The sequence below is a fragment of the Cynocephalus volans genome, chromosome 16 (assembly GCF_027409185.1).
Source record: "Cynocephalus volans isolate mCynVol1 chromosome 16, mCynVol1.pri, whole genome shotgun sequence".
Lineage (NCBI taxonomy): Eukaryota > Metazoa > Chordata > Mammalia > Dermoptera > Cynocephalidae > Cynocephalus > Cynocephalus volans.
The window spans coordinates 17,716,034-17,743,255 of record NC_084475.1 but is presented as its reverse complement, the minus strand read 5'-3'; the positions used below and the strand labels follow the sequence as shown (position 1 = coordinate 17,743,255).

Genomic DNA, 27,222 nt, shown 5'->3' with positions numbered 1-27,222 from the left:
GCACAGCATTGTCCCTGCCTCTCTCTATCCCCATTTCTCAGCTCCAGGCCTGGCACAGAGGTGGCCTCAACAAGTGAATAAATGAATGAACAAATGAATGAGAGCCTGACGACAGAGGATGAGGGTAAAACACGATAAAAGTAGCCTCCGCCACCACAATGACGGTGACAACAGAGTGCTAGCAGGTGGGCCCCTTCTAAGCACGCTGCTCATATGAACGCATTCGTCTCTCACTGTGGTGTCTTGAGTGGGCCTTTCTATCAGCCCATTTTACAGAGGGGAAAATAAGTTAAACATATTGGCCAAGGTCATGTGGCCAGGAAGGGTCATGGCCAGGAAAGGTCATGGCCACGGATGGAGCCCAGGCACTGTGGTCCCCTGTTTCATGGACAACCCTGTGAAATAAGAAGACAGAAGCATTTAAGGGGCCACATCCTGCCCACCACCCCCAGCTGGGGCTCTACCCTCTGCTGAAAACTCCCCATCCTGTCCCCAAGTCCCATCACCCACAAGATGGCTTTTTTTTGGCAGCTGGATGTTACAGGAATCAGGATCGAACCCTGGACCTTGGTGTCATCAGCACCACGCTCTAACCAACTGAGCTAACCAGCCAGCCCCAAGATGGTTTTTTAACATCCTGTACCCTCCTACGGCAATTTGGCCCTAACCTTTTATAAGGTAAGACTCGGGCAGAGGGAAGAGTTTGGAAATCCCCAAGCGAGTGGGCACCCCTGTATGAGCAGGGAGAACGGTCTGATCTCGTTTTTTTTTTTTTTTAAATAATCATTTGTATTAAGTACATAAGCAGAAAGACTGGAAGGAACACCGAGACGTTAACAGTGCTTATCTCTGTAGGATGCAATGACTGATCATTTTCTCTATATTTTTCTACATTCTTTTTTTTTTTTTGGCGTCTGGCTGGCATGGGGATCTGATCCCTTGACCTTGATGTTATAAGGCTGCACTCTAACCAACTGAGCTAACAAGCCAGCCTCTATATTTTTCTAATTAAATTTTTTTGTCATGAGTAGGACTAATTTTTAAAATCACGAAAGACGAAAGTTGTTTTTCCATCAGGAAGACAAACACTCCTTATCAGTTCTAACAACCACCCACTGGCATCGCCCGGCCAAGCAGACAGAACATTACAAGGAGCTGGCAGCCTGACACTGGGCTGGGGTCTCCCGGGGCACCTCCGAGGGGCCAGCATCCAGTTCCTTCTCCAGAGCTGGGTCCAGGAGCCAAGAGCAGGTGTGTGTGGTGGGCGCTTTAAGGGCCCTGCTATGAAGTCACTTTCCTGGTTGCAGTGCACAAGCCGCTGGCTGCAGGGCACACACAGGTTCAGCCAGGGTTTGTGTCAACATGGCTCTGCTTTATCCACAGCCTGGTGGGGTTCCTCCACCCCGGCCCAGTATGACAACCCCAGGAAAAATGTCAGCAGGGAGGGAGCCACTGGCAGTGTGAGAGGAGAGACTTTCCAGGGACAGATTTGTAAAATATTTGCTGTGCCAAGTCCTCCCCAAGGACTTCTGAGACCTCCACTGCCCCCTGCTGACCAGCCACAGCTGGGAGAGGAAGATGGGGTGGACACCCAGCAAGGCCAAGCTGGGGAGGGTGGCCAGCACCCCCAATGTGAAGCAGTGATCCTCTGGCCATGAGGACACCGGCCTGGACTGGAAATGAGAAGACTGGGGGTGCACACACTCTGCCTGCACAGGGCACCCCATGACTAATCCCACACTCTGCCTGCACAGGGCACCCCATGACTAATCCCATCAGGGCCAATCCCCAGAGTCTGCTGTCATCCCATGGAATAGAAAGTGGGACACTTACAGAAGCCAGATGCTTCTGTCCACCCTTAAACCTGTTCTCAAGAACATGCTGGAAATGGATTTGATGGCTGTCAAAGTGTTGGGGGAGGCAGTGTCACAGTTCTCCAGTAGGAGAGGGGAAAAAAAGGAGAGAAAGTAGAAAGGCGACAGCTTTCATCCCGTCCAAGTGATCTTCCCCACTCAAGTCTGGCACGGGACCACCTACAGTGGGCCTGCAGGGCATGTCCATAGTTTAAGGGCTCTTCCAGAATATATGCCCCTCCATACCCCCCAAAAGCTGGGGTTCAACCTGATGAACCACCTTCGAGCATCAGCCCATCTGCCTGGTCCAGCCTCCCCCCTCGAGCCCTGCGTGGTTCCAGGCCTCACCCCCTGCACCAGGGGGACAAACCCAGGAGGCAGCTGCTGTGTGCCCATGAGGCCCTTGGGCCAGCAGCCTGGGTGCAGGTCCCAGACCTTCCATTTGCACCATGCGAGGACAGTCTAGCATTGACTTCTGAGCTTCACTCTCTGCTTCTGCAGAAAGGGGGTACGGCACTAAACCCCCGTGGCAAAGCAACAGTGGCAAGTGGTGAGTGGTTCTTAGTCCACCCATGAGTTGGCACTACCAAGACTGCAAACCACTCCGGGAGCCAACCCAAGGCACAAGTGCAGCATACATGCCAGAGCCTGGTCCGTCCCGAGTCTGCCCTACCCACAGCATGGCTCTGAGCACACTCTGTCCTTCCCTGAACCTGAGTCTCGACTCTCAAGGTCTCTAAGATCCCTTCTGTGCTCGCTGCTTAGGATGCAAACTCGAAACCAAACCCTGCCCCGGCGGCCACCCTCCCCAACCCCTCGTGGCCAGCACCCTTCAGCCTGTTATTACCATCCTGTCCATGCTCCACACCAGCATCCTTAAACGCTTCCTCCTCCAGGAAGGAGACCATCCCCAAACATGTCCCCTAGGAAAGCCACCCCTTGTGATCATAGCTCAGAAAACGGAAAAGCAGCTTCCACCTTCTCCTCTCGCTGGCCCCTTGGCCTTTTCTGATGTCTCCTCTGAAATGCTGATCCTCTGATTCTCCTCTGATTCCCACGAAACAATCAGCCCCAGCCCCTCCACCAACACAGTCGGAGAGCAGACTGCGGCCCAGGCGTCCGTCCAATCACGTCCACATTGTGCGTCTTGCGAGAGCCAGCGCACCACTCGGCCAAGGGATGCCTGGATGCTGATGGCATCGGTACTGTTGTGGTCAACACGCCTCTCTACCTGCGGCCTGCCTTCCGCAACACAGGCCAGCCTCAGCCTCAGGAGCTGCACACATGCCCACTCCTCTACACCCCAAGGAGCTCATCCACACACTGGAGGACATAGACTGCGACACAAGCCGCAAACAGCCTCACCGTAACCATGCACACAGGGATGTGAGATGGCTGTGATACCACCACTCAGCACAGTTGATATCCCATTAAATTCCCAAATTTATCCCCAAGGTACAAACCATGACATAAATACAGAGTAGTCAATAACCTGCCAATTAGAATTTGAACTTGAATGTGGCTCCAACCCCCTTCCCTCCATCTTCCTTGAGCCCACATGGTGCCCAGCACAAAGTAGATGCTTATTAAATATTCATGAACAACTGAACCCCAGCTGGGAAGCACTCCCTCCCCTGCTGACCCCCACAGCCCTCCTAACCTGAGCTCTGAGGCTGCCAGTATTCCCCCTTCCAGCATTGCTATCTGCAGCCTGGGCTCTCGCTGTGTGACTCGGACTCAGTGTCCTAACCTCTCTGGGCTGCATCTGCAAGAGGAGGACACAGCAATGAAGGCTACTTCATATGGTCACTGAGGGGTTGCCTGCATGGCTAAAACCTGCTGAGCCCATGACATAGGCCAGCTTCCCCTGTATCATGGAGGGTACGGACTGTTCCCCTTCTTCTAAATAAGGAAGCTGATAGGTTCCAGAAAGCACACAAGGTCACCTGGCTTGCAAGTGGGCACAGTGGATACAGAGCTCGGAGCCACCCTCTTGCCTGCCATCCTGCGTCCCCAAATGAGATCTTGCACGTATTCGACAGCCGGCACTTTGTCAACAGTTTGACCTGCACCAGGGTCACTGTGTCAGCTGGGCCTACCACGCCACCCTCCCGGACCTCTGTCCAAGGCGGGGCCAGTCCTCAATCCATGCCTCCTTGCCAGTTTCCTACCCGAGAATGTGCAAAGGCCCTGGAATCAGAGGTCCAGCTTGAATCCTGGCACTGCCCGGCACCTGCTGTGTGACTATGGGCCAGTGACTCAGCCTCTCTGTGCCTCCTGGGTTGCTGTCAGGGTTACAGGAGATGTATGGAGAGTGCTGAGCTTGGTGGCTGGTGTGCTGGAAAGGCTCGTTACGGGGCAGCTGTGGGGTTAGGACAACAGTGATGACGATAAATGAATCAAACTAAAAAGAGAAACTGGGCCTGGGGAGCCGGTGCTGATCACACACACCGGAGCTGAACAGGACACTCTGACATAATGAGAAGGTGGGGCCAGCTCCAAATAGCAGCCTCGGCGGGGCCTGCGATGACTAGGCCCTGGATGCTGTCCAGGGAGAGCTCCTCTCCCCCCACCCCTGCCCACCCAGTCTCCTGTCCCAGCCTGACTGCCCCCTGGGAGAGCAACAGGTTCCAACAGGTTCCCTACCAGGACAGGAGCAGAACACAGACACACGGGGCTCATGGCCCTGCAGTGGCAGTGGGAGAATAGCAAACAGGTGACACTCTGGTGCCCTCCCCCGAAACAGACATTGCCAGTCTACAGCAGAGATTTTTCCTGCTGGCCTCAGAATTCTTCTCAACACTGCTTCAGGCAGCCACGACCCAGGGATGAGAGCTAGCCCTGCTGCAAAACACACTCACCAGGCCTGGCCGACAGCCAGAGCCAGGCTAGGCTGGGGCAGGTGATGCAGGGCATCTCCTTTAGCAAACAGGAAACCTGGCCCAGCAAATTCTTCCTCTGAGTGCTTCCGGAACTCACCTACTCTCTCTGTTCCCATGGTTCCAGCCTTAGCCTCCCAGAGCTCAGGGAGCTTCTCCCATCCCCTCCATCCTGTCCCATCCATTTGAGCTCGATCAGTCACCTAGAAACACCTCCAACCATCCTTCCCGGGCACCTGAGCTGGTCAGTGGCTTTAGGGTTGCCCCTCACCTGATCCAGCTCCAGCAGCCCAGCCAGACAGGCCCAGCCCACACTGACCAGCATACATACGTGGCATTTCCACCTCCAGCCTGTACTTAGGCCACACTCCAGGACCTCAACCCCACCTAGGGACTCCAGAGCACTGGCATCTCTCTCTCTGACTCCTGCTTAACACCACCATCAGCAATGCATTCAACAGCGAAGTCTTAGCTGCTTGATAAAACGATGCCTCTTTGCCCTCTATCCTAATATCTGCCTGCAGACAACCCTCCCACTTTCTAAGGCCACCAGATGCCACTTCTTCCAGGAAGCTTTCCCTGACTTCTCCAGTTAAATGGAGCCTCCCTTCCTCTGTGCTCCCCAGTGCTCAGCAGGCATTCACTGAGCACCATGACATGCCAGGCACCTATGGCACAGGCTAGTGCCCCTGCCTTCATGGACAGCACATGAACAAATAAATCACAAGACACTCAGTACCCATCCGTGCTTCACAGAAAGCCACCCATAGGCATGGGAGGGCTGCTTTAGCTGGGGCAACGGGGAGGCCTCTCCAGGACAGTGGCATTTAAGTAGGGACCCAAATGAGGCAGCCAGGAGAAGACCTGGGGAGGGACTTCCCAGGAAGGAACACGCAAGGTGAACACCTTGCAGTGGGGATGAGCCTGTGTCCCTGGAGTAGCCAGGCTGGGGAACTGGACATCACTGAGCAGGGGTTTGGGGCAGCGACCAGATGACAGCCATACTTTCGACTACCACATGACAGGGAGTCAGTGTCTCAAGTACAGCAGGCGCTCACAGGAAGGTGCAAGCTGGGGAGTGACTTGATGGGGTTCTGCATTCAGAAGCTCACTGCCGCTCCCAGGCTCACGGTGCCCCACCACACATACCTCCAGGGGGCACTCTTCACGCACAACACCAGCGGTGCGCCTGGGGGAGGCATGCTGCACATGGACCTTGCTAGCCACCATGGAGGGCAGACTGCAGGGGCAGCGTGGGGCAGGGGGTCAGTTCTAAAGGGACGACTGCCCAAGCAGAGGGAGGGAGAACACTCAGACTCAGGATCTGTTTTGGAAGCAGCCACCGACAGGACTTAAAAAGGAGTAGAAAGATCAATTCCTAAACTTCTTAGGCCCAGGCCACTCGGGGGGTAGGGGGCTGTTTCCTGAGATGCGGGGGCCTGGCTGGGAGGTATTCCATACAGCTCAGGGAGGGCTGGACCTGACTGGGAAGGACTGGGAAGGTGTCCCACCACCCCCATGGCACTCCCTGAGGCCAGGGCCCTCTGCTCACCCTGACCCACTGTTCTGTGTCACCCCCTGCCTGTCCAGAGGCAGAGCTATAGCTTCTCACAGCCAGGAACACAATCCCAGCGCTCAGCACAGTGCCCCGAGCCTCTCATCAGCCTCTCCTCCTTTTACAGCAGGGACCTGCAGCTCCCAGGGGCCTGGGTCTGTCCAGGACCACTCAGCCAGCATCGGGCAGAGCCGGGCCCACCCTGTGACTTTCAGCTCCAGGTAATATGCATGGTCAAGCTCCACACAGAGACCTAAGCCCATGGGTAAATACCTGGTGGGTGGTGGGTGTGTGGTTTCCTCTTCTTAGCCTCCCAACATGTGTATGCCTGGTCCCCGGGGGCAGGGAGCAAGAGGACCCGGCCTTGGGGGTGTGCAGGGTGTGCAGGGCTGGCCACTCAGCCAAGGCTCCTTCCATGTATAGCTACCATGTATGGTCAACCCCAGGGCAGCATCCTCACGGCTGGAAAGGGAGCCAGAGAGGGGCAGCAGCTACGGCAAGAGTGGCTCTCCAGGTGGGCAGCACCTTGGGGACACAGCCACGTCCTCCTTACTGAACCCCTGGAGCCTGCAGGTGCAGTCAAGGGCTCTCAGCTGCAGGCAGGAGGGCCCCACAGCACCAGATCCTGGGAGTTGGGCCTGCAAAGCCTAGAGGCTTCTGGAGGCCATTGGACAGGCTTCCTGTGCAGCTGGGTTTTCCTGGGAGGCCGTTCTCCTTCAAGCTCAGTCCCCAACCAGCACAACCTCCCACAGCTGGGCCCATCTTCCCATGCCCGGGTCACATAATGTGGACCAGTGAGGCTCTGGGGGAGAAGGGCAGGGTCCCAGGAACAGCCCTGGGGGGTCGGGGGGACTACAGCGAGAGCTCATTCTGGCCGAGCATGCATGGGGAGGGAGCTGGACCTCCACATGTGGCCATTCCATCTCATCCAACTCTGCATAAGTCCTAGTTACCCCACTTTGCCAACAACAGGAAACTAAGCTGGCCAGGGAGCAGTTCAGGATCTAAGCAGGGCAGGGATCTGAGCCTCGAGGGAGCTATCGGCTTCTGCACTTCCTCCTGCGTGCTGGGTCCACAGACTCCTGGCCCTCAGTGCCAGGCTCCAGAAGAAGGGCCCGGGTGCCCATTCATGCAGGGATCCAGCCCACCACTGAGCAATGTCACTCTGCAAAGCGCTTTTGTGCAACACCTTTCATGCGATTCTCCCTAAAATGCTTTGCGGTAGGAGGATGCTACTGAACCCATTTTATAGACAAAGTAACTGAGTCATAAAGTGACTTCCAAAGGCTACAGAGGAAGAAAGAGATTGGACTTCCTTTCATTACATTACAAAGTCAACAACAAAGATGCCAGCCAGAAAGAGCTTCTCTGTGATCCTGACTGGCAGAGGGTCAGTCTGCTGTGGCTGGGGGCAGTGGAGGGGTCTGGAACAAAGCAAGGGACCCAGAGGCCCTCACAGGAGCAGAGCCAAGGAGGGGGTCTCAATAGCTCAGTGACAAGAGGCATCTTGAAGGACCCAAATAGGCTGGACTCTATTCCTTGCACCCCTTTCACCTCCTGAAGCCCCTTCCCTACACCTGGATGGGCCACGAAGGTGTTCATATCACATGATGGAACAGCTGTCATGGTCCCTTCCTCTATGAGCCTGACCAGAAGCTGTCCCAGCAGCACAGAAACCATGAGCCTAGTTACCGACCACTGTGGGTTTGAAGCCAAACAGCCCCATGTCAAAGCCCAGGTAGGCCACTTCTAGCTGTGTGACCTGGGGCCAGTTACTCAACTTCTCTGTGCCTCAGCGCCTTCTACCCCACAATAACACCACTAACTGCTTTCTAAGGTTGTCGTGCAGATACATCCCACGAAGCACATAAAGCTTCGAGCCCAGTGCTTAGAGTATGTAAGTCGGCAGTAAGTGGTCACTTATGATTCATGAAATATTAATGAAGGTTAGGAGTGGAGTGACAGCCTCCCCGCCTTGTCCCTAAAATGGAAACAAACCCGCAAGGCAGCAGACAGCGAGCCAAGGGCAGGCTCCAGTTCTCCGTTCCAGCGACCACCCCCTGGCGGAATGCTCCCTCCTGGCCCCAGGCAGGGCTCAGGGCAGGCGGCCACCCTCCAGATGAGCTCATAGCTGGCACCTGCTCCGAAAGCACATGTTTGGACTTTCCAGATCTTTCCTCCCCTCTCTCTGACCTTCCCCGACTCTGAAACCCCCTCCGCCCTCTGCTTTCTTACTCACTCTCTCCTTTCATTCCTGTTCAAACACAAATAATCGAGGCCAAATGTGTCAGCTGGCTCCCTGGAAAAGTTTCTCTGCAGCATGAACGTGAGGCGGGGTGAGCACTGCGGGGCAGGATTACTCAGCGACAGCCTCGAGATCTCCGGGCTCGGAGCGGGGGCAGGGAGGCACTGGGCCAGGATGGGGTCCTCGGGCCATGACCAGGGCCAGCACTGGCCCCCACTCCCCGATTAGGACCTAGCTTCCCACCCCGACAGGGTCCCCATGTTTAGGGGTTTTCCTCTCTAAAGCCTCTTGGGCAAGACAGACAAATTCCATCATATGGTCAGAAACGTTACATCGAGGCCAACATTTGGGGGGGTGGGAGCCACCTGTGGGTTCCTGAGCATTCTGTGGACAAAACGATCTGTGGGAGGACTGAATGTTACCATTGTCTACCAACAGTTTGGTCAAGATGCAGGTATGATCCTAGAGTTCACCAGTCTCTCCTTGGTCCCCTGACACTGGAGTTTAGTCCTGATCAAGATCCCAGAAGGAAAAGGGTAGCTGTAAGGAGGAGGGGAGGTAGGGGGCTTACAGTAGTGTTTATTAAGCTTTCTTTTGCATGCAGAAGCGTCCCATGGAGGCTGATGGACAAGCAGAGTAGGCTCACCCCAGGGACCCTGGTTCCAGAGGGCTGGGTTAGGGCCCAGCAAGCAGCTTTCAGCAGGGGATTCAGAACTATCCAGAGCCAGGACGGTGGAACCAGGACCACAGAGGTAAGGGTGGAGGGGGACAGCCACCCTCCAGCACAAGGAGCGTTCTGGCAGCGAACACACCTTCTGCCAGTTCTGCCTCATGGGTGTCAGCCTCTCCATCGTCCAATGTGACCCGGCTCCCTGGGACCAGCCCTGAACGCTCCCTGGGAGCAGGGGGGCCCTGGATGAGGAAAGATGGCTTTCCAGGACCCCCCGTCCCCTCCTCTCTCACCCCAGCTTCCCCCACCTCGGCACTCCACCCCCAGCATGCTGGAGGCCTGCTCTCGGAGGCCCAGAGACCAGAAGCAAGGGGAAACAAGAAAGACACCCCTTCCCGTCCCCTGGGCCATGTCAATGGGCTGACCTCCCAGGAAGCCACGCCAGTCACCGCTACTGTCCTGGCTGCCCCGCATGGCCCCAAGGCAGGGTGATGGCAGGAGTCCGTCTGTGATGTCATGAGGGGCCAGACCCAGTGCCAGAGCATGATGTGTTTCAGGGCAATACACACTGGGAGCTGAGCCCAGCACCTGGCGTACAGGAAGCACCCAGGAAGGGTGCAGAGAAAACTCCACAGGGCTCGGCAGCACCTCTGGCCAGTTGTCGCGATAGTGAGATACACTTGGAAGCTGCCAATTCCTAACGGTAAGACTTGTGCGCTTATGAGCTGCATCCTGGCATGGTTGCAGGCAGCACCAGGGAAAGATGCCAGGCCAAAGCACAAGGTCCCCCAACACATGCCCACTGGCTCCTGCCTCATCTCAGCACCTAGCCCAGCCCAATCAGGCAGTGCAGGAGCCACTCCCAGCTGCAAAGGGAAACATCAATAAACCTCAGGTGAGCCTGCCAGAAGCCATCCCTGTGCACATGGAGAGCACATTCTGGGACATGCGGACACCTCCTCCCCACACAGGAAGCAAAACCAGCAGGCAGAGCAGTGGCACTGACAGCCCAGAGTGTCCCTGCTCCTTCCAGAGCCAGCCTGCACTGGTAGACAGCTCTGCCCCCCACTGCCACCCACACCCCACCTGCCTCCAGAGTAGCTCAGCAGACACATAACAGCTGTAGGGCCTCAGACAAGGCTGAAGCTCTCTGTGCCTTGATTTCCTAATCTGGAAAATGGGCAGAGAAGGGGATGTGAGGAAGGCAGCCTTACGGGATAATGTTGTCAGGACGGTCACTGTCATCAATTCCTGAGCCTTCTCCACCCACCTCAGACAAGGGTGTCACTAACTATTGCCAGAGATATCAGGACCTAGAAGGACCAGGAAAGTCATCCAATTCCAAATCCTAGAGAGAAAGGGAGGTCATGGGGCCAGTTGGCTGCTGCAGGGGAGAGAGGAGCAGGACAGCAGGAGGGAGAAGGGACAGGGAAGTCCATCTAAGATCCTGAGGGCCATTCCATAGGAGGACAGGCCAGACACTCCCCACTGAGGACTCACTAAGGCTGGATATTCCCAGAGCCTCTGGGTTGAATAGAATCACCACAATGGAGCCAAATGTCCCACAGACTTGAAGGCACAGGTGGGGGACTGCAAAGGCATTTCTGTTGAATATGGGGCAGGCGCAAAGGCCAGGGTGGCCAGAAGGCCCCCCATAGCCCATGGAAAGCAGAGCGGAACTACCTGCCAAGCGAAACTACCTGGCAAGAAGAAGCATGCATATAAGCAAGGCCTACGGCCGAGGCACACTTCTTGCCAGAGTGGGTACTGGGGACCTCACCGACCTGGGCTAGCTCACCTGCTCCTCCTTTCCTAAATAGACAGAGCCACCCAAGTACACTGCCATGGCAAAGCTGGGGTTTGGATTCCACGTCTGCCCGTCACCCTCCCTAGTGACACAGAACTGGCCCCTGCGACCAGGTAGGGCTATGACACAACTGGCTGGGCATGTCATAGGGGTCTCTAGGGAATAGGGGCTCCTCTGACAGATTATCATGAGGTCTGCCACACCCGGCACTCAGGCCTGGGAGGGATGATGAGCTCCTACCCTAGGGACAGACAGGGGATGGAGGGTCTGCCCTCCTCCCCAACCACAGACCATGCCCCTACTCCATCACATCCTCCCCAGCCACACCCCACACTGGAAAACCCCTGCATCCAATGGACTGAGACACCCAGGGTGCTGAAGTTACCTGGTGGGGACCTTGGGGGGCTAGGGCCGCCTAAAGTCCAGGTGGGCAGTGGGAGAGTCGGCAGCTGCAAGGGGCCTTGCTTCGGATGTGCCTCAACCTTCTGTAATCAGAGCCCTGCTGTGACAGGGCTCTGCGGCCGCGCCCCCCCCACCCCCACTCTCTTCCCATCAGCATCAGATAAGCATTAGTCAGCGGGCAGGCAAGCGGGCACAGAGCCACTGGCCTAAGGAAGGCCTGAAATTAGACCAGAACTGGGGGGCAGGAATCACCCTGAGAATAACTGCTGGAGTGGAAAATACTCTAGAAGAACCCCCGTGTCTTCCTCCTGGGCTGGGCAACAGACCACTGCCCCCGCCCCGCCCCTGGGGAAATAGCCAGGGGTCGGTCACCCAGGCACTGCTCTGGGGTCACCAGTTGACCACAGGCCTGTTACTCGCCCCCTGGCTAGGTTCCCAGTCCACTTTGTAAGGCATCTCCCTCGGCTCCCCGTCCTCAGGCACAGGAGGGAGCCAAGACCCCAAGTTCTGCAAGAGCAAGAAGCTGGGTCTACACGTGCAACCCACCCTGGGGAGGGACAGAGGGAAAGACCACTGCAGCCCAAGACCCACTGTTCAAACAGCAGCCTCCTTCTACCCCCTGGGAGTCCCCACGAGGTCTCCTGTCTCTGTTCAGCTGAGAGGTAAGGCGAGGTGTGGAAGCCTTAGGAACATCAGCAGAAACAAGATGGGACAGCTGGGAGGAAGTGGGCCTGGAGACAGTGACGAAGGACAGCAGGCTCGGGCGGGGCTTCGGAGACTCAGGCAGGCAGGGGCGCCCCGCCTAGGTCCCTGGGAGACAGGGAGAGGGGATGACGGCCAGCCGTCCTGGCCTCCCAGCAGTGGCCTCCATGGTTAACTTTCCACGGGCCCTCAGCTCAGACCACACATGCCCCATGCTTGGGTCTCACAGTCCAGCCCAGGAAGCAGGGCCCATGGGTCTCAAAGGACCACCCGGACAGTGATCCTGGAAGGGGCCATTCTGCAGCTCAGGGAGCCCCCAGGGGAGAGTGGTTTTGGCAGAGGTGCTGCCGCATCCTGCACCCTCAGGGCCTGGGAGCACAGGACAAAGCAGCGCTGGGGCCAGGTGGTGCTGCAGGCCAAAGGGCAAAGGACCCGGGTCATGAGGCTCGCGTGGGCAGAGCTGCCTTTCCTGCCATTTGTGGGACAGGGACAGGCCCAGGCCTGAGCTCTAGACCCATAGGGGCTGAACTGCAGCAGGACTCCAAGATAAGGCTCTATCCCCACCCATGACCACAACTTGCAGACCACCCTCGGTGGGAACTCAGATTGACCCGTCTCTCGGGCTGAGAGGCTGCCGAGGTGCCCAACCTGTGAGTCAGGGGGTCCAGTGTGTGTGATCTCAGGGCGCCCCCTCCACCACCAGGGAACAGGAGCCAAGAGCAAGAGTGGCTCCCACTCACGGTGTGCTACAGGCAGAAGGCCACCGCTGGACTGTGTCCCCAGGTGCCAGCAGTCCCAGAGCCCACGCTGGTGCTCCATGATCCAGGAGATCTGGCCAAACCGCAGCAGCCAGGCTTGTTACCTGCATGCCCTGATAGAGCAGCACATCGTCTTTTCCAACCTTAACACACCTGACCCCTGTGCAGCAGTTGTTTTCATGGGGGCCCCGAACCCAGGACGGGAGACTTAAAAATCTGGGTGCCCTGCTTGCAGTTCCCGCATGGAGCACTGGAGCCCAGCTAGCCGATGGTGCCCTCAGGGGCTGCTGGCCATCCCCAGGGAGACCTTCAAAGATGTGCAGGGTGGGGCGGGACTGCCCTTGACCCCTCAGGCCACAAGAGCACTCAGTCACACTTTAAGGGCTGGGGGAGGCTTCCTCCCCATCCCCACCCCTGCCATGGCTGGCTCAGCTCCTTTGTGGGGCAGCTGGCTCCAGGCAGTGACCCATCACGCACACAGACGTCCTTCACCCACCCAGTGCTGGCACCTCCACGGTTACCCCCACTGTTTCTTGGTGGGGTCCCAAAAGCGCCTGGCCCCTTTATCAATCTCCTGCTCCCTTTGGACCTCTGGGGATACACTACACCCTTCCCTCCCCGTCACACTCCACTGAGAGGGACAGTGCCTTACAACAATGCCAAATGTCCAGCAGCAAAAATAATAGGTTGGAAAGGGCCCTCCCATTCCAGCACAGGGGCTGTTCTCACCAGCTCTTTCCCATCCCCGCCCCCAGCCCACTCCCCACCGGCCAGCAGCTGGAGTCCGCCCCTACCTTTCACGTACTACACGCTCAACAGGCTCAAAGCCAAACTCATTGGCCCCTCAAACCTCGACTCTCTCTTGGCTGAATTAGGGTGAGGCATCGCCTGAGTTCGAAATCCAAGGCAGAAGTCTGGCCAGTTAGCTCAGCTGGTTAGAGCACAGCCTCATCACACTAGGCTCACGGGTTCAGATCCCCTCAAAGGGGGAAAAAAACCCATAAGGCACCGAAAACCTCAGGAGTAGAGTTAAGTAACATCTTAAGGCAATATTTTTTTTTTAAATAAAAATTTTGAAAAATTCCACGCTGAACAAAATTCGACAGGGTTGTACACACATGCAGGACCAGGGACTGTCTTCATTCAAAATTATTTGTGAAGGTTTCTTTGCACACTTTTGATTTTTAAAAATATTGCATTAAAAACTGTTTGTCTTGATTCCTGAGCTTTTTGGTGCCCCCTTTTCCTCACCTCACCCTAAGTCACTCACCGACCCCCAGTGCCTGAGCAGCCCCCAACCAACTTTGCCACGGACTGTGCTGACGGGTCCTTACTGTCACAACCTCCACCCCAATGTCACCAGGACTCCTGGGCACTACCCCTGCCTCCGTGTCTTCTCTTCACCCTCCCCCACCTTCTAACTTACTACTTTGCTGGCTTTGTTTATGGCTTGTCACCCGCATGTAAGCCCCGTGGGGACACAGCTTTGCTGCAGACATACGTCAGTGCTGAATTCCTCGGTGCCTCAGATAGTGCCTGGCACGTAGCAGCTCTCAACATTTCTTGAATAAGCAAACATTCCTGGCACGGAAATCTTCTCAGGAAATCTGCATACCTCTGCAGGCTCGGCCCCTGCAGCAACTCACAGTCTGGTTTGGGGCCCCTCTTGGCTGGGCCCCTCTCTATGTCACCATCGAGGCTGGAGTGTCCCACACTGTAGGTCACGGAAACCATGTAGTGGGTCATGATCAGCACTTAAGAAAAAAAAAAAGAATATATTCCCAAAAGCCAAACGTTGCAACAACCCCAGTGCCCACCCACCAATGAATAGGTAACAAAATGCGCTACCCACAGTGAAGTATTATGCAGCGCTGGAAAAGAAAGAAGCAGTGACACAGCTACAACATGTGTGAACCTGGAAAACTTGCCAAGTGAGAGAAACCAGACACAGAAGGCCAGGTACTGTATGATTCCATGTGTAAGAAACGTCCAGAACAGGCAAATCCACAGAGACAGAAAATTTCTATGATGGTTAGTCATCACTTAGGGCCAGGGGGGCGAGGGGAGAAGAGATATTTTTTTAAAAAGATAAGAAAGCCTTCGCCCTCTCCAAAAAAAGAGAAACGAATAGAAAACACCAGAGTGCAGCAGGTACAAAGTAAAGGTAAGAATTACTTCATGCGAATTTTGTTTCACCTGCACGCACACACCCTCTATATGCACGTGTGTCCTGATTTGTGGTATAAAATCTATTTCCTACTGGAGGCTGCAGTCCAGCTTGAGTCTGAAAGCCGCTCTCTGGGCAACCCAAGCTTCTCATGATTCCTGAAACCCCACGGACCTTTGCCGCCTGGACCACTGTCTCCCTTCGAGACCCAGTTCCCCCATCGCCACCTCCTCAAGGGCTGGACTCGTCCCACAGAACATGTATCACTCTGCACTGCATGCATGTGCTTTGCAGAGTGCCCCAGGACATGGGCCACATCTCGTCCATCACCACACACTCCCCTTCGTGGACAGCACCGGGCCCAGGGCAGCTGCCGAGCGTGTGCAGACAGATCTCGCCAATCATCCCTCTACAAACTGTCCTCGCTAAAGCCTGCAAAGGCAACCACCTCTGAATGATCAGAGGGATTTTAAATAGGCTACAAGATAATTTTCTAGAAAAAAACTAATAAATTTTAAGAAGAAAAAACTTGAAGTTTTTAAAGTACTAGACTTCCACAAAAGTATCGTGCTCAGATGGTTTCACTAGTGAATTCTTTAAAAGTTTTAACAAAGAGATGATTATGTTGCTATTTAAAATGTTCCAGAACACAGGAAAAAAGAAATGCATCCAAATTGTTTTTGCAAAGCCAGCAGAATACTGACACCAAAACTGATAAAAATAGCACACACAACCCCCCCACACACTACAGACCAAGCTCACTTGTGCATATGTGTGCAAAACCCTTTTATCCCCACCTCGCTGCTTACATCAAGATAAATTCCAATGGATTAAGGATTTCAATACATAAAAATGAGATCACAGAAGTACTAGAAGAAAACACAGGTGCAATTCTTTTCTATAATTCTGGAAAGCAGAAAGCCTCTAACGAGGACATAAATTCCAAAAGCTAAAAGAAAACTAAGAAACTTGACAATATAAGTATTAAAATTTTCTGTTTGGAAGAACATACCATAAAATTAAAAGTTCGCAACTGGGGAAAAAACACTTTTACCAGCTATGACAAAAGTGTACTAAGAACTCTTTTTTAAAAATTCAACCAGGAAAAGATTATCAACCCAACTGAAAAAGGACATAGGGCTCTTTGGCCTTTAAACTTGTGAAAAGATAATCCCTCTCACCTAACTATGACATACATGCAGAACAAAACGGCAATCAGAGAGCACATCTCCTCTGAGCCTGGGGTGAGGGCCCAAGGATCTCCCTGCGGTTATGACAAAAAATTGGTGCAACCACTTTAGAGGCCAATTTATTTTATTTTATTTTATTTTTTAAAAGATGACCGGTAAGGGGATCTTAACCCTTGACTTGGTGTTGTCAGCACCACGCTCTCCCAAGTGAGCCAACCGGCCATCCCTATATGGGATCCGAACCCGTGGCCTTGGTGCTATCAGCACTACACTCTCCCAAGTGAGCCACGGCCCGGCCCTTTTCAGAGGCCAATTTAGCAGCACAGATAGTGACGCAGACCCTCCGCTCCTATCCCACAGTCACACGTGCACAGTCACATGTGTGAGGGTGTTTGCGCAGCCTCTTTTATCAGAGTGAAAACACAGGCAAGGACGGCAGGGCCCTGTGACAGCCTGTGACACAGCTTTTAAGAGGAAGGCGCTCAATCTACCAGCGCCGCACGCAGAGATGCACACGGTGCTATTCAACAGAATGAATAAAAAGCCAGTGGCAGAGTCTAATTTCCTTTGTATTCTCAAAAAGTCTATAAAATTTACACATAAACTTTTTCACACAAGCCTTGAATGACCATCTGCACACACAAAATCCCAAAGGACAACAACACACCCAGCTCTCAACACAGGCCACCCCCGGGGAAGGAGTGAGGGGACGGGAGGGACAGACAGACTTCCTTTTCCAATTTCACGTGATCTTTATTTTTTGTTATCCAACAATGACCATGCATTGCTTTCTAGAATGAAAAACGGAAAAATATGAAGGAAGCGGGAGCCGGGACGTGCAGCAGGACATTTAGCTACTAGCTTGCAGGTGGGAGGAGCACTGCCCAAGGACAGGGGTGACCACGGAAGATGATCCTCAGGGACCCTGGACAAGGCTGACCTGTTCATTAAATAAGGCTGTGCTTGGTTCTCAAGGCTGTGCTTGGTTCTCGTTTATTGCTTAACAAAATCCTCCCAGAGCCCTCACACCTCCCCACTTCTCATTCTAAGGACGCTGCGCAGGAGGAATCACGTCCACTTCGACGACAAGCAAGTGGACCAGAGAGGACAAGTCGGCAGGCCGGGGGCACAGGAACGGGAGCCCAGGCAGACTGAGTACAAGGCCCAGAACCCTTGGCTGTTTCCCCCACAAGTGGGTGGGCAAGGCCGCTGGGCTCCCAGGTGGCTCTGCGCTGACATTCTATGCTTCTAAACTGTAACCTCTGTAGGCTATTTTGCAAGGAGGGAGATGGCATCAGTCGGGAGGGTTTTCCACCAGAGATGGAGGAGAATCCAGCTTGACACGGGTGTGGTAAAAGTGGCTGTGTGGCCCTGGAAAAGTCACTTCCTCTCTCTGAACTGCACTGGATGAGATCAGGGGTCTCCACACCGGCTTCCATAGAGTCCTGGGCCTCCACAGAGGTGCACCCAGTAGCAGCAGTGGGACAGGGGAGAGGAGGCAAGGGGAGCTCTGTGCCTCCCCCCACCTTAACCAGACCATCGCCACTTTCATCCCCCTTCTGTGCTCAGGGTTTGGAGAGAACTGGAAGGAAGCTCCAAGTCCTGGGCACAAGCTACCCTTGCTTGTCGTTCCAACCCAGAGCCCTGGAGCCCCTGGGACTGGGGGAGGTCACCTATCACACTCACAGAAAGCCTCGAGAGGAAGTGGAGCCTGAGAAGCGCCTCCCCCACAGCTCTCAGACGTGGGGCCACAGGTGACACAAGAGGCCAGTGTGTGCCACGTGACACCTTCCCAGGCTGCCTGCCAGAACCCAGGATCCGCTCAGAAGCTGCCCGCACCTCAGGGCACCAGGTGGGGAGTCTGAGCATGCTCCTCCAGAGCTGAATGCCCCTCTGTCCATGCCGCAAAGAGCACAGCTGTCTGGCCTGGCACACCGCTCGGACAGCCACATCACTGTGCAGACCCTTGCTCCCAGCAGCTGTCTTGGGCCTGGGCGGCTGCGGATGCTGACACAGCTCTGGGGCAGCTGCTCTGGCTTCCTGAAACAAGCCCCCCGGGGGGAGGCCTCGCCCGGTGCCAAGTGTTGGGGGCCCAGTATCTGTGCTGGGGCCCGGCTGGGTGGTCAGAGCCTGGGCCCACAAAGCTGCAAGGGGGCACAGCAGAGACCCCGCCTCCAGCGCCTGCCTCCTTGTCCCACCCTCTCCCCGCAGCTGTGCCAGGGTCTATTTAAGGTATTCTGCAGCTGCTTGGGCTGCATTCCCTGGCCCAGCCTTTCCTCTCTCACCACTGAGCTGGGCTTGCAGACAGCTGGGTGGGCTGGCGAGGGGAGGGCTGCTTTTTCCTGGGCCCCAGAGCCGATACCTGTCCTCATGGCCTCCCTTCCTGCCCCACCGTGAGGAACACTCACCAGGCCTGGCCACTCCTCCCACGGGTCCTCTTGTCTCCCAGTACAAGGGGGACTTCCTGCTCCAGACCTAGGCATGAATGGCTCAAGGGACAGCTCAAAGGACAGCACTTGCTCTTAGAGAGGGAAAGAGAAAGAGACCCAATCCCAAAGTCAGAGGGTAGCTGGGTGCCCTCTGGGGGCATGGCAGAGAAATGGGCAGAGCTCAGAGCAGAGGGGTCTTCCAGGTAAGACACACATCAAAACATCCCTTCTGGGGACGCAGCCTTTGTCCCTCCAGAAGTAGGAACACTTAGCCCCACAAAGAACATACTGTAGTTGAGGGCCCGAGGCATGCAGAGAGTGAGCTCACGTCTCTGCCTCATGTATCAAGCTCCTGCCTGGTGCCCAGTGCTGGGGGTGAAGAGTCTGGGGAACGAGATGCAGACCCCGCCCTCAGGGACAGGCCCAGAGTGGAACCTACAGTACGTGGAGTGTCCTGTAAACACAGGGTGGGGGGCCATCTATGGAGCATTTGTGGAGCCTGGGGCCCTCCCTTCCTAAACCACACCGTGGTCACCCTCTCCCCCACTTCACACACCCTGAGCTTCTGACACAGGGTGTCCTTCCCAATCTGGGTCTGGCACATCCCCCCCACTGCACTGGCTGACACCTTCTCACCCTCAGACCCCACTTTCTCGAGCCTCCTCTGCCCAGCCTCCTCCAGACAGCGTCCCTGCTGCATGTGCTCGATGGACCTACTCAACCCCATGCTGCACCTGCAGTCCCTGCTGTCCGTACTGAGCTTCTTCCTGCTTCTGTCTCCAGCCCTGAACAAGGGGCAGACCCAGCACCCAGGTCCCCAGGAGGCAGCCAGGCCACCCCTTGCATGTGAAGAACCACGCCTACCACCAGCCTTGGGCCAACAGGCCCAACCCCTCCCTCACATGACAGATCAAGAAACTGAGGCTGGAAGGGGTGAAATGTCTGCTCAGAACCAGTCGACATTCGGGCTGCAGCCGGGACACACCCAAGAATTCAGCCCGGGCCTCCCTGGTGGCCTCCAGTGAGCACCAGAGAAGGCAAGGTACCAGACCCATGACTGCGCGGCAAGTGCCCGCCTTATAAGGCAGCCTCGAGGAAACTTGGCTGGTGTCGCTGTGGAGCCAGAGGGGGGTGGCTATGGGAGGGAGACTGAGCCAGGAGCCCGCCCTCGCAGGCCCAGTTCTGGGTCCTGTAGCCCAGCACCCACCCCCCACCAGCCACCCATGGAGGGAGCAGTACAACAGGAGGTGGCCAAGTTCAGGGACAGGGGCCAGAGCCTCAGAAACCAAGAACCCAATGCACCAGCATGGAGCTCAGACTCCACCAGGCCCTGGACTGGGAGAAGCCGACAGATGCAGCCTCTACCCTCTGCAGCCTGTCTCTCCCTCCCCCTCCCCTGAAGCCATCTAGGTCCACACTGTCCTTCCTGAATGCTGACCCCTTCCTGGCCCCCCACACTGAAAAGAACATCCCACCCAGTAAGCCCCCCCCAGCAACCTCCACAGTCCATCCTGCCCTGAACACTGGCAGGTGATGACCAAGCCTGTGGCTCAGGAGAGACCAGGTGTCCTCGGGGTAAAGTGGACTGCGACTTGGGGTGAGGGTGGTCCCTGCATCTGCCTGCAAGAGCCATGAAAACGCTGTCCCCATCTCAATAATCGGAAGGTCACTTCTTCAACATTATTTTACTGAGCGAACGCTACATCCATGTCTCTTACGTGGTACTTTATGGGGCTCTTTATGAAAACAAAGACAACAACCCACCCCCAAGTAACCTAGAATCTAGTGGGGGGCTTGGAAGGGAACCTGAAGAATATATAGCAAAGTGTTAAGAGTTATATCGCTGGCTTGCAAGGGAGTTTTTGTTTCTAATTTCTGTATTTTGTGCATTTTAAAGAAAGGGTACTATATTACTTTTCGTAATCTGAAAAACTATCTTTATATTGGGGGAAAAAAAGTCTAGCAGAGGAAAGAAGGTTCACACACAAATAACTTACATCCCAAGCGAAACATGAGATATTCTACCCCAAGAAGATGCAAAACAGCATGGGAGTCAGAGAAGTTAAGCTACTCCCAGCTAGTGGCAGGGCTTCATGAAAGAGGAGCCATCTGGGCTGGGCTTTGAGGGATGCATAGGAGTTTGACAAAGCAGTGATGTGAAGAGAGGCAGGGTCAGGGTTCAGGTCAGGGCAAAGGCATTTCATGGAAAGATGGTCTGTTGGAGACCAAGAGAAGACCAGAGCAGGAGGAGCCAGGCAGCAGGGCAGTGTAAGCTGAGCAGGACAGCAACTCGGCCATGGAGGGTCCTGGGGTGAGTGACCAGTGAAGGCTCAGGGTGGGAATGGATTTCATCAGTGCTGTGCTTTAGGGAGGTCGGTCTGAAAGCAACTCAGCTGGGGCCCCAGGAAAACCCATCCTATTACCGCAGCCCGGGGGTGGGGACAAGCCACAGCACAGACGCTTTCCTGGAGGCAGAAGCCAAGGGCTGAGCAACTGATCAGACGGCATGCAGCTCCCTTCTCCTGGATCCTTTCCCCCGGCAATACCAGTTGGACCTCAGGTGCAAGGAGCAGGGTGGCCACATAGAGGGGTTAGAGCAGGGCCTGCGGGTGGAAGCTCCCAGCCCAGCCCCCCATGGAGGGGCGGAAGGGGATGGGTGTGCCGGGTCTGCAGGAAAGATGGGCAGGAAGCGAAGTGGAGGGAGAACGGATCTGTGTCCGTAGGAACTGGACAAGCCATGATCAGAGGAGGGGAAGGATAGAGAAGCAGTTGGAGCCTCGGAGCAGGAGCTGGTGGGGGCTCAGCCCTGGGGACCCCGAGAAGCCACTCCAGTCGGATTTCAGGAACACCCTCCCTCGTGTGGCCCCGCCCTCACCTCTACTTGTCCTTTCTTCTGCCCAGCCTTGTGTCCCCCGTTGGTCTATGGACCTCTCCACATGGAGCTCCAATGGGCATGGGCTCCCTGACAGATGGTGCGGGGTCTGGGAAGCTGTCAGTGCTGCACTCGTGCCCAGTGTCCAACATTTACATTCTGTTCCACGGGGAAATTCCACTGTCTGCTCGGAGATTCAGGCTCCCGACAGTTCTGGACCGCTGCTGCTTCCACTGGGATGCGTTTCTCTCCCCTTCCTGGCCTAGTTAAATCCCACCTTCTTCAAAACTGAGTGGAGACCTCCACTCCTGGGGAAGCCCCCACGGCCACCCTCCTGCTGTTGCTCGGCCACTGCTCACCCACCCGTGCTACCCTTGCTTGGCAAGCTCCGGGCGCAGAGCCCACAGGACTCTGACACATAGTGAGGGGTGAGCTGTGTCTGCTGTGGGAGGGAGGCATTCTTGTGCATCTCCATGGCGGTGCCACCCCAAGTGATGTCCCCTGCTCGTCCCGCAGAGCCAGGACCATCCCCTCATGCATCCAGCGCCAGCTGTCATCAAGAGCTGGACGGGGCCCAGTGACGACCATCTCCCCAACCACATCCTGTTTGACTCAACTGAGTGTGAACACTCATCCCAGGAGGGGGCATATCCGGTGGCACGTCAAACAAAGGTCCTGGGCCAAGAGAAGACCGTGGGGAGAGGAAACGGCCTCCCAGCCAATCCAACACTACCCGTGCCTTTGTCCCAACACCATGGCCACCTGCAGCCACTGTCACCATGTCTAGGTGGGTGGAGTGGGCTGGGTCTGCCGGGTCACAGTGGAGAGAAAGGGGAGAGATGCACACACACCCAGGGCTGGGAGGGACCTTCAAAGGACCACTAGTGCCTGGTTTCTCAGCGTGTGGTCTGCCATCAGAGCTATAGGAAATGCAGAGTCCCAGGCCATCAGCCCCACTGAGTCCAAGGTGCGCTTGACAGGGACACAGGCGCTCCGTGTGCACACGAAAGCATGAGGAGCACTGGTCTCATCCCCACCCCTACCTCATCCAGCCCCCAAGTCCTCCCAGCCCCCAAGCCCACTGACCACTGGAAAACTCTCATTCAAATAGAAAAATCAAAAAGAATTGACAGCAGAGACCTAAAGATATATGTGTACAGCCATGTTCATAGCAGCATTATTTACACCAGCCGAAAGATGGAAGAAACCAAACTGTCCATCAGCGGATGACCAGATACACACACAGTGGAATATTCTGCAGCTATTAAAAGGAAATTCTGACACGTGCTACAACATGGACAAACTTGAGGATACTACCCTGAGTGAGATAAGCCAGACACAAAAAGAGACACTGTAAAATTCCACTTGTATGAGGTCCCCAGAATAGTCAGATTCATAGACACAGAAAGTAGAATGGGAGTTGCCAAGAACTGAGGGAAGTGAGGAATGGGAATTTATTGTCTAATGGGGACAGAGTTTCAGTTTGGGATGATGAAAAAGTTCTGGAAATGAATGCTGGTGATGGCCCCTCACTCCCCTCACCGCCCCCAAACGAAGCTGTGTGCAGGTTTCACGGGGCCTCCTGGTCCAGGAACCCCTTTCCAGCAGCCCTGAGAATCTCAGCATACAGAGGAGGATGAGGAGAAGCAGAAAGACCCTCCAGTGCACACCTCAGGAGGATAGGAGTCCCTTCCCCGCTGCCTGCAACCCTCGGCCCCTGCTGGGCACTTCCAAGCAGCCTGCAGTTCCTCCTGAGCAGGAGCCACCTCCCAGAAGGCCCACCAGGAGTTTCAGCAGGTAGAGGTTCAGCAGCCTCCAGAGTGTGAGAGTCCACCCCAAGCCCCCCAAACCCGACCCATGCACGGCTCCTCCTTCAAGCCTTCCAGGCCCTCTCCCGCCCGGGATCACAGAGCCGAAGTCCCACTGCAGCCCATGTTGACCAGCAAATGGGTCCCCTGACAACCCAGAGAGGTTTTCCAAGTCTCACTCCAGTCCCACTTGTGCATCTTGGCGGGTACCCAGCGGACAGAGAGAGCCACAGTCACCTCCCCTGAGCCTTTGGACACCCACCCGTGCATGCAGATCTTTCTCCAGTCTCCACGGAAGCATCTCCCCACAACACACACAATATTCAGCTTCTTGCTCCAAGGGTCTGGCCAGGCCAGCTCCCCACCCCCAGTCCCCACAGCATCAGAGGCCAGGTGTTCCACTACTCACCCTCCTGGCTCCTGGGTGGGGCCTCGGCCACGGGGGGCTGTGGCTTGTGGTCCAGCCTGCTATGCAGCTGAGACATCGGGGCAGGCTCGGAATTCTCCAGGATCTGGGGTGGGCTGGGGGAGGCGGGTGCCTCGGCTGGTTTGGGCACCTGGATCTCCACTCTCTTGGGGGCTGTGTCAGCAGTGGGGGTGGCAGGCACCTCGGGGATCTTGGAGGCGGGGGGCTCCATCCTCCGGTGGGCTGACTCCTGGGGCTTGACAATGGTGATCTCCGTCCTCCGAGGGGTCGGCTCTGGCGTCTTGTGGCCCAGCACCTCGGACCTCTTGAGCCCAAACCGGGACGGCGCGGTGGGGCCCGCGCTCTCCACCTGCTTGGACGAGATGTCAATGGAGAGCTCAGTGCGCCGTGACACGGGCTCGGCTGCCTTGGGCCCCGAGAGCTCGACCCTCCGCAGGGAAGCCTTGGGGGATCGCTGGCTTAGGGAGTCTACATGGCGGGCAGTGGGTTCTGAGTTCTTCACACCCAGGTCCTGGAATTTCTGGGTGGAGCTGGCCACAGTGGTCCGGAGCAGCGGAGTCTGGACCCTCCGGGGTGGGGTGGAGTTGGGTGTCTCGACCTCCTCGACCTCAAAAGATCTTTTCAAGGCTGGAAAATAAAGCAGAGAAGATGCAATGAGTGGACAGCTGGAGAACACTCCTGGCGTGTATCCTGCTAAAGATAAGCATAGGAAGGTAAGCTGGCTGGGAGGTGCGGCAAGGGCCCTGGAGTCGCCCCCACCCTTCAGATCTCAACCAGAAAAAGGGACAGCCCCACTCTAGGGGACTCACTGAAGCCCCAGCAATCATGAGTTCTGGGGGAGAGAGAAAGGCTGGTGCATGGGGGACGCCAGCCACTCCGCTGTCTGCCATGGCCCCAGTGTGGAATGCATGGCCTCCCCCTCCAGTTACATCTATATGAGAATGTTCTGACTCCTCACCTCCACCCAAGGCACATACCCAGACACCACCAGCAAACACATCAGCACCATCAGCTGCAGGGGAAACACGTCCCCAGTAATGGCCACAACCACAACCAGAGTCACAAAAGGTACACCATCATATCAGTAACAGCACCAGCATCTTACAATGGAACCTCTACTACAGGCAAGGTGCTGGGCTTACCATGCTCAGTCACATTTACTCCCCCCAATAACCCTGTGATATAAAGAATACCATTTTCCCCTGGTACCAATGGGGAAACCAAGGCACGGGTGCTTAAGCAATGTCCCTGACAGCAAGGAGCGTGAGTGGCAGAGCCAGACTTGAGGTCTGTCTGATGCCAAAGCCCAAGGTTCTACCCACTGGGTACTCCAGTTCCCCGGCATGGTCCCAGTCCTCACCCTCTTCTGCACCTTCTCGTCCTACACCACGGGCCCATGCAGGGACACTGGCCACCCGACTCCCACTCTGTAGCCCAGTGCTTCCGCCCAGCCATCCTGCCATCTCAGCCGGGGCCTGCTCCCTGGGAAGCTGCTATCCCACAGTCCCTGCAACTGCACTCCAAACGAGAAACAGCTGCTCCGGGTTATAAAGACCCGAGCAGGAAGGGGCCCATGTGGCAGGGACCTTCGCCAGCTCCTTCCCCAGGCCAGGCCCACGGCACAGCCCTCAGCAACCCACAGTGTCACCCCCAGCCCCCTCCCTGCCTCACCAGCCCCCAGAGCCCAGGATCTCATGGACCCCACCATTTCCTCCCCTTGCCCACAGGGAAAAGGACAACTGGTCCCCAGCCCCCAACAACAGTTTTTCGGGGCCCCTCCCTCCAGTCTGCTTTCCTCCAAATGCAAACACAGCTCTCATCTTTTCAAAGTGGACAGTACTTCCCTTTGAGGACCAGAGGGTAGCAGGTGGCTGAGTGGGTGGATGGCCAAGGAGTATGTGCTCTTAAGCACTGGGGAGGGGAGATGCAGGGGAGGCCCAGGTTCTGACACATGGCTGCCTGAACTACCGGCTGCCCAGACATGGCACTCCTGTGGGGACCCTCCTCTAAGTCCAGATACTCCTCCTTCTGGGTGGACAGAGGAGGGGACAACCCTAGATTGCTGTGTTCAACCATCCGCAGAGGCCAAGCAGGGACAGTAGATGCCTGCAGAGTGGCAGGTGTGGCTGGTGGGGAGCTGTGTGGATTCCAGGACCTGGCAAGTCAAGGTTCTGTCTCAGGGAGGCCCCTGATGCTTAGCTCCATCACTGCCCGGAAGGAACGCAGGCCCAACGTGGCCAGAGCTTCTGACTTCTCAACAGAGTCTAGAAATCTCAATTTTTATATTCCTCCTGATATTTAAATGCTGGCACAAAGCAAAACAAGCCCTTTTAGAAAACACTACAACCAAAGTCACATCTGCAGGCTGCATCCTCCTGTGGCCCAGCCAGGGACCTCTGGTTGATAATGTGGCCACAGGACACAGGATCCTGAACCTGGGAGCTGGGGACAGGCCAGCTCTGGGATCCCAACTCGGTGCATCTTTGCACCTCACCGGGGCTATCAACTGAGGCACACCCTGTGTTCAAACTGCCTGGTCTTGTTCTGCAGAAGCCCAAGGGGCCCTGAGGAAGGGCTAAGTACCTGCTTACACCGGCTAGAGAGTCCAAAGCTCAATGCCCAGAACTCTGTCCTCCTGAGGTCATCTGGTCTATCCTTCTGCCTCAAGAGCACTGTCCAAACTGTCCCCAGATGTGCACCCTATCCTATGAGCTCTCTAGAGGAAGGTCCTTCTGAGCCCTAGTTCCTTAAAGCCAAGTTGGAGAACAGAAACTAGACAAGTGAAGACCGTTCCCCAGGTTTGCCCCAAGAGAATAAGACCTTCCCATGGAGTCCCAGTGAGGTTTGTGGCCCCATTTGACGAGCCCCCAATTGCCAATTCCTGATTTGAGACCTTGCAAGGCAAAGCCCTCCCTGATTCAAGCTTACAGTTGAGTCTAAAGTCCAGATGCGGCAATGAATTCAAGCCGACTGGCAGACACTCACAGATCATTCCAGAACTGAAACTGGCCCCTCTCCTCATCACTTCATCTGTCTATGCAAAATGCACATGCACACCCGTCCCTATCTGTCACCCTCCTGTCTTTGGATACTTTGTGTCTCTTCATGGCATATGTCACGTGTCCCTCTCCCCCCGCCCCTAAATGACCTTTGTGCCTACTGTCCGGCTCTTTTATCTATGTGTTTGCTGTCCGGCACCACCCCATCCACACAGTCCTGTGCTCCCAGAGAGCAGGGGTTTTTCCCGCCGATGAGCCAGCCCGCCATCAGGACAGGGATTGCTCAGCACACCATGAGCCAGCCCACCATCAGAACAGGGATTGCTCAGTACACCACATCCCTTCACTGGGCCTCAGGTGCTTCTAGAAAACTTAATAAAGGCTGGATCACAGGTTTTTAACCATGGCACAGAGCCCCAATGGAGACCCCAGAGAATGGGCCTCAGAACAGAGAAGCAC

The 27,222-nt window shown here is 55.7% G+C and overlaps 1 protein-coding gene across 2 annotated transcripts in view; it reads right to left on the bottom strand.

Moving 5' to 3' along the window:
- Window positions 1-27,222, bottom strand: part of SEPTIN9 (septin 9) — a 148,749-nt gene that overhangs the window by 58,185 nt on the left and 63,342 nt on the right. For both annotated transcript variants that reach the window (XM_063080269.1, XM_063080268.1), the window contains exon 2: window positions 23,747-24,391. In XM_063080269.1, the coding sequence (XP_062936339.1) occupies window positions 23,747-24,391 (645 nt within the window). The remainder of the gene's footprint in view (window positions 1-23,746; window positions 24,392-27,222) is intronic.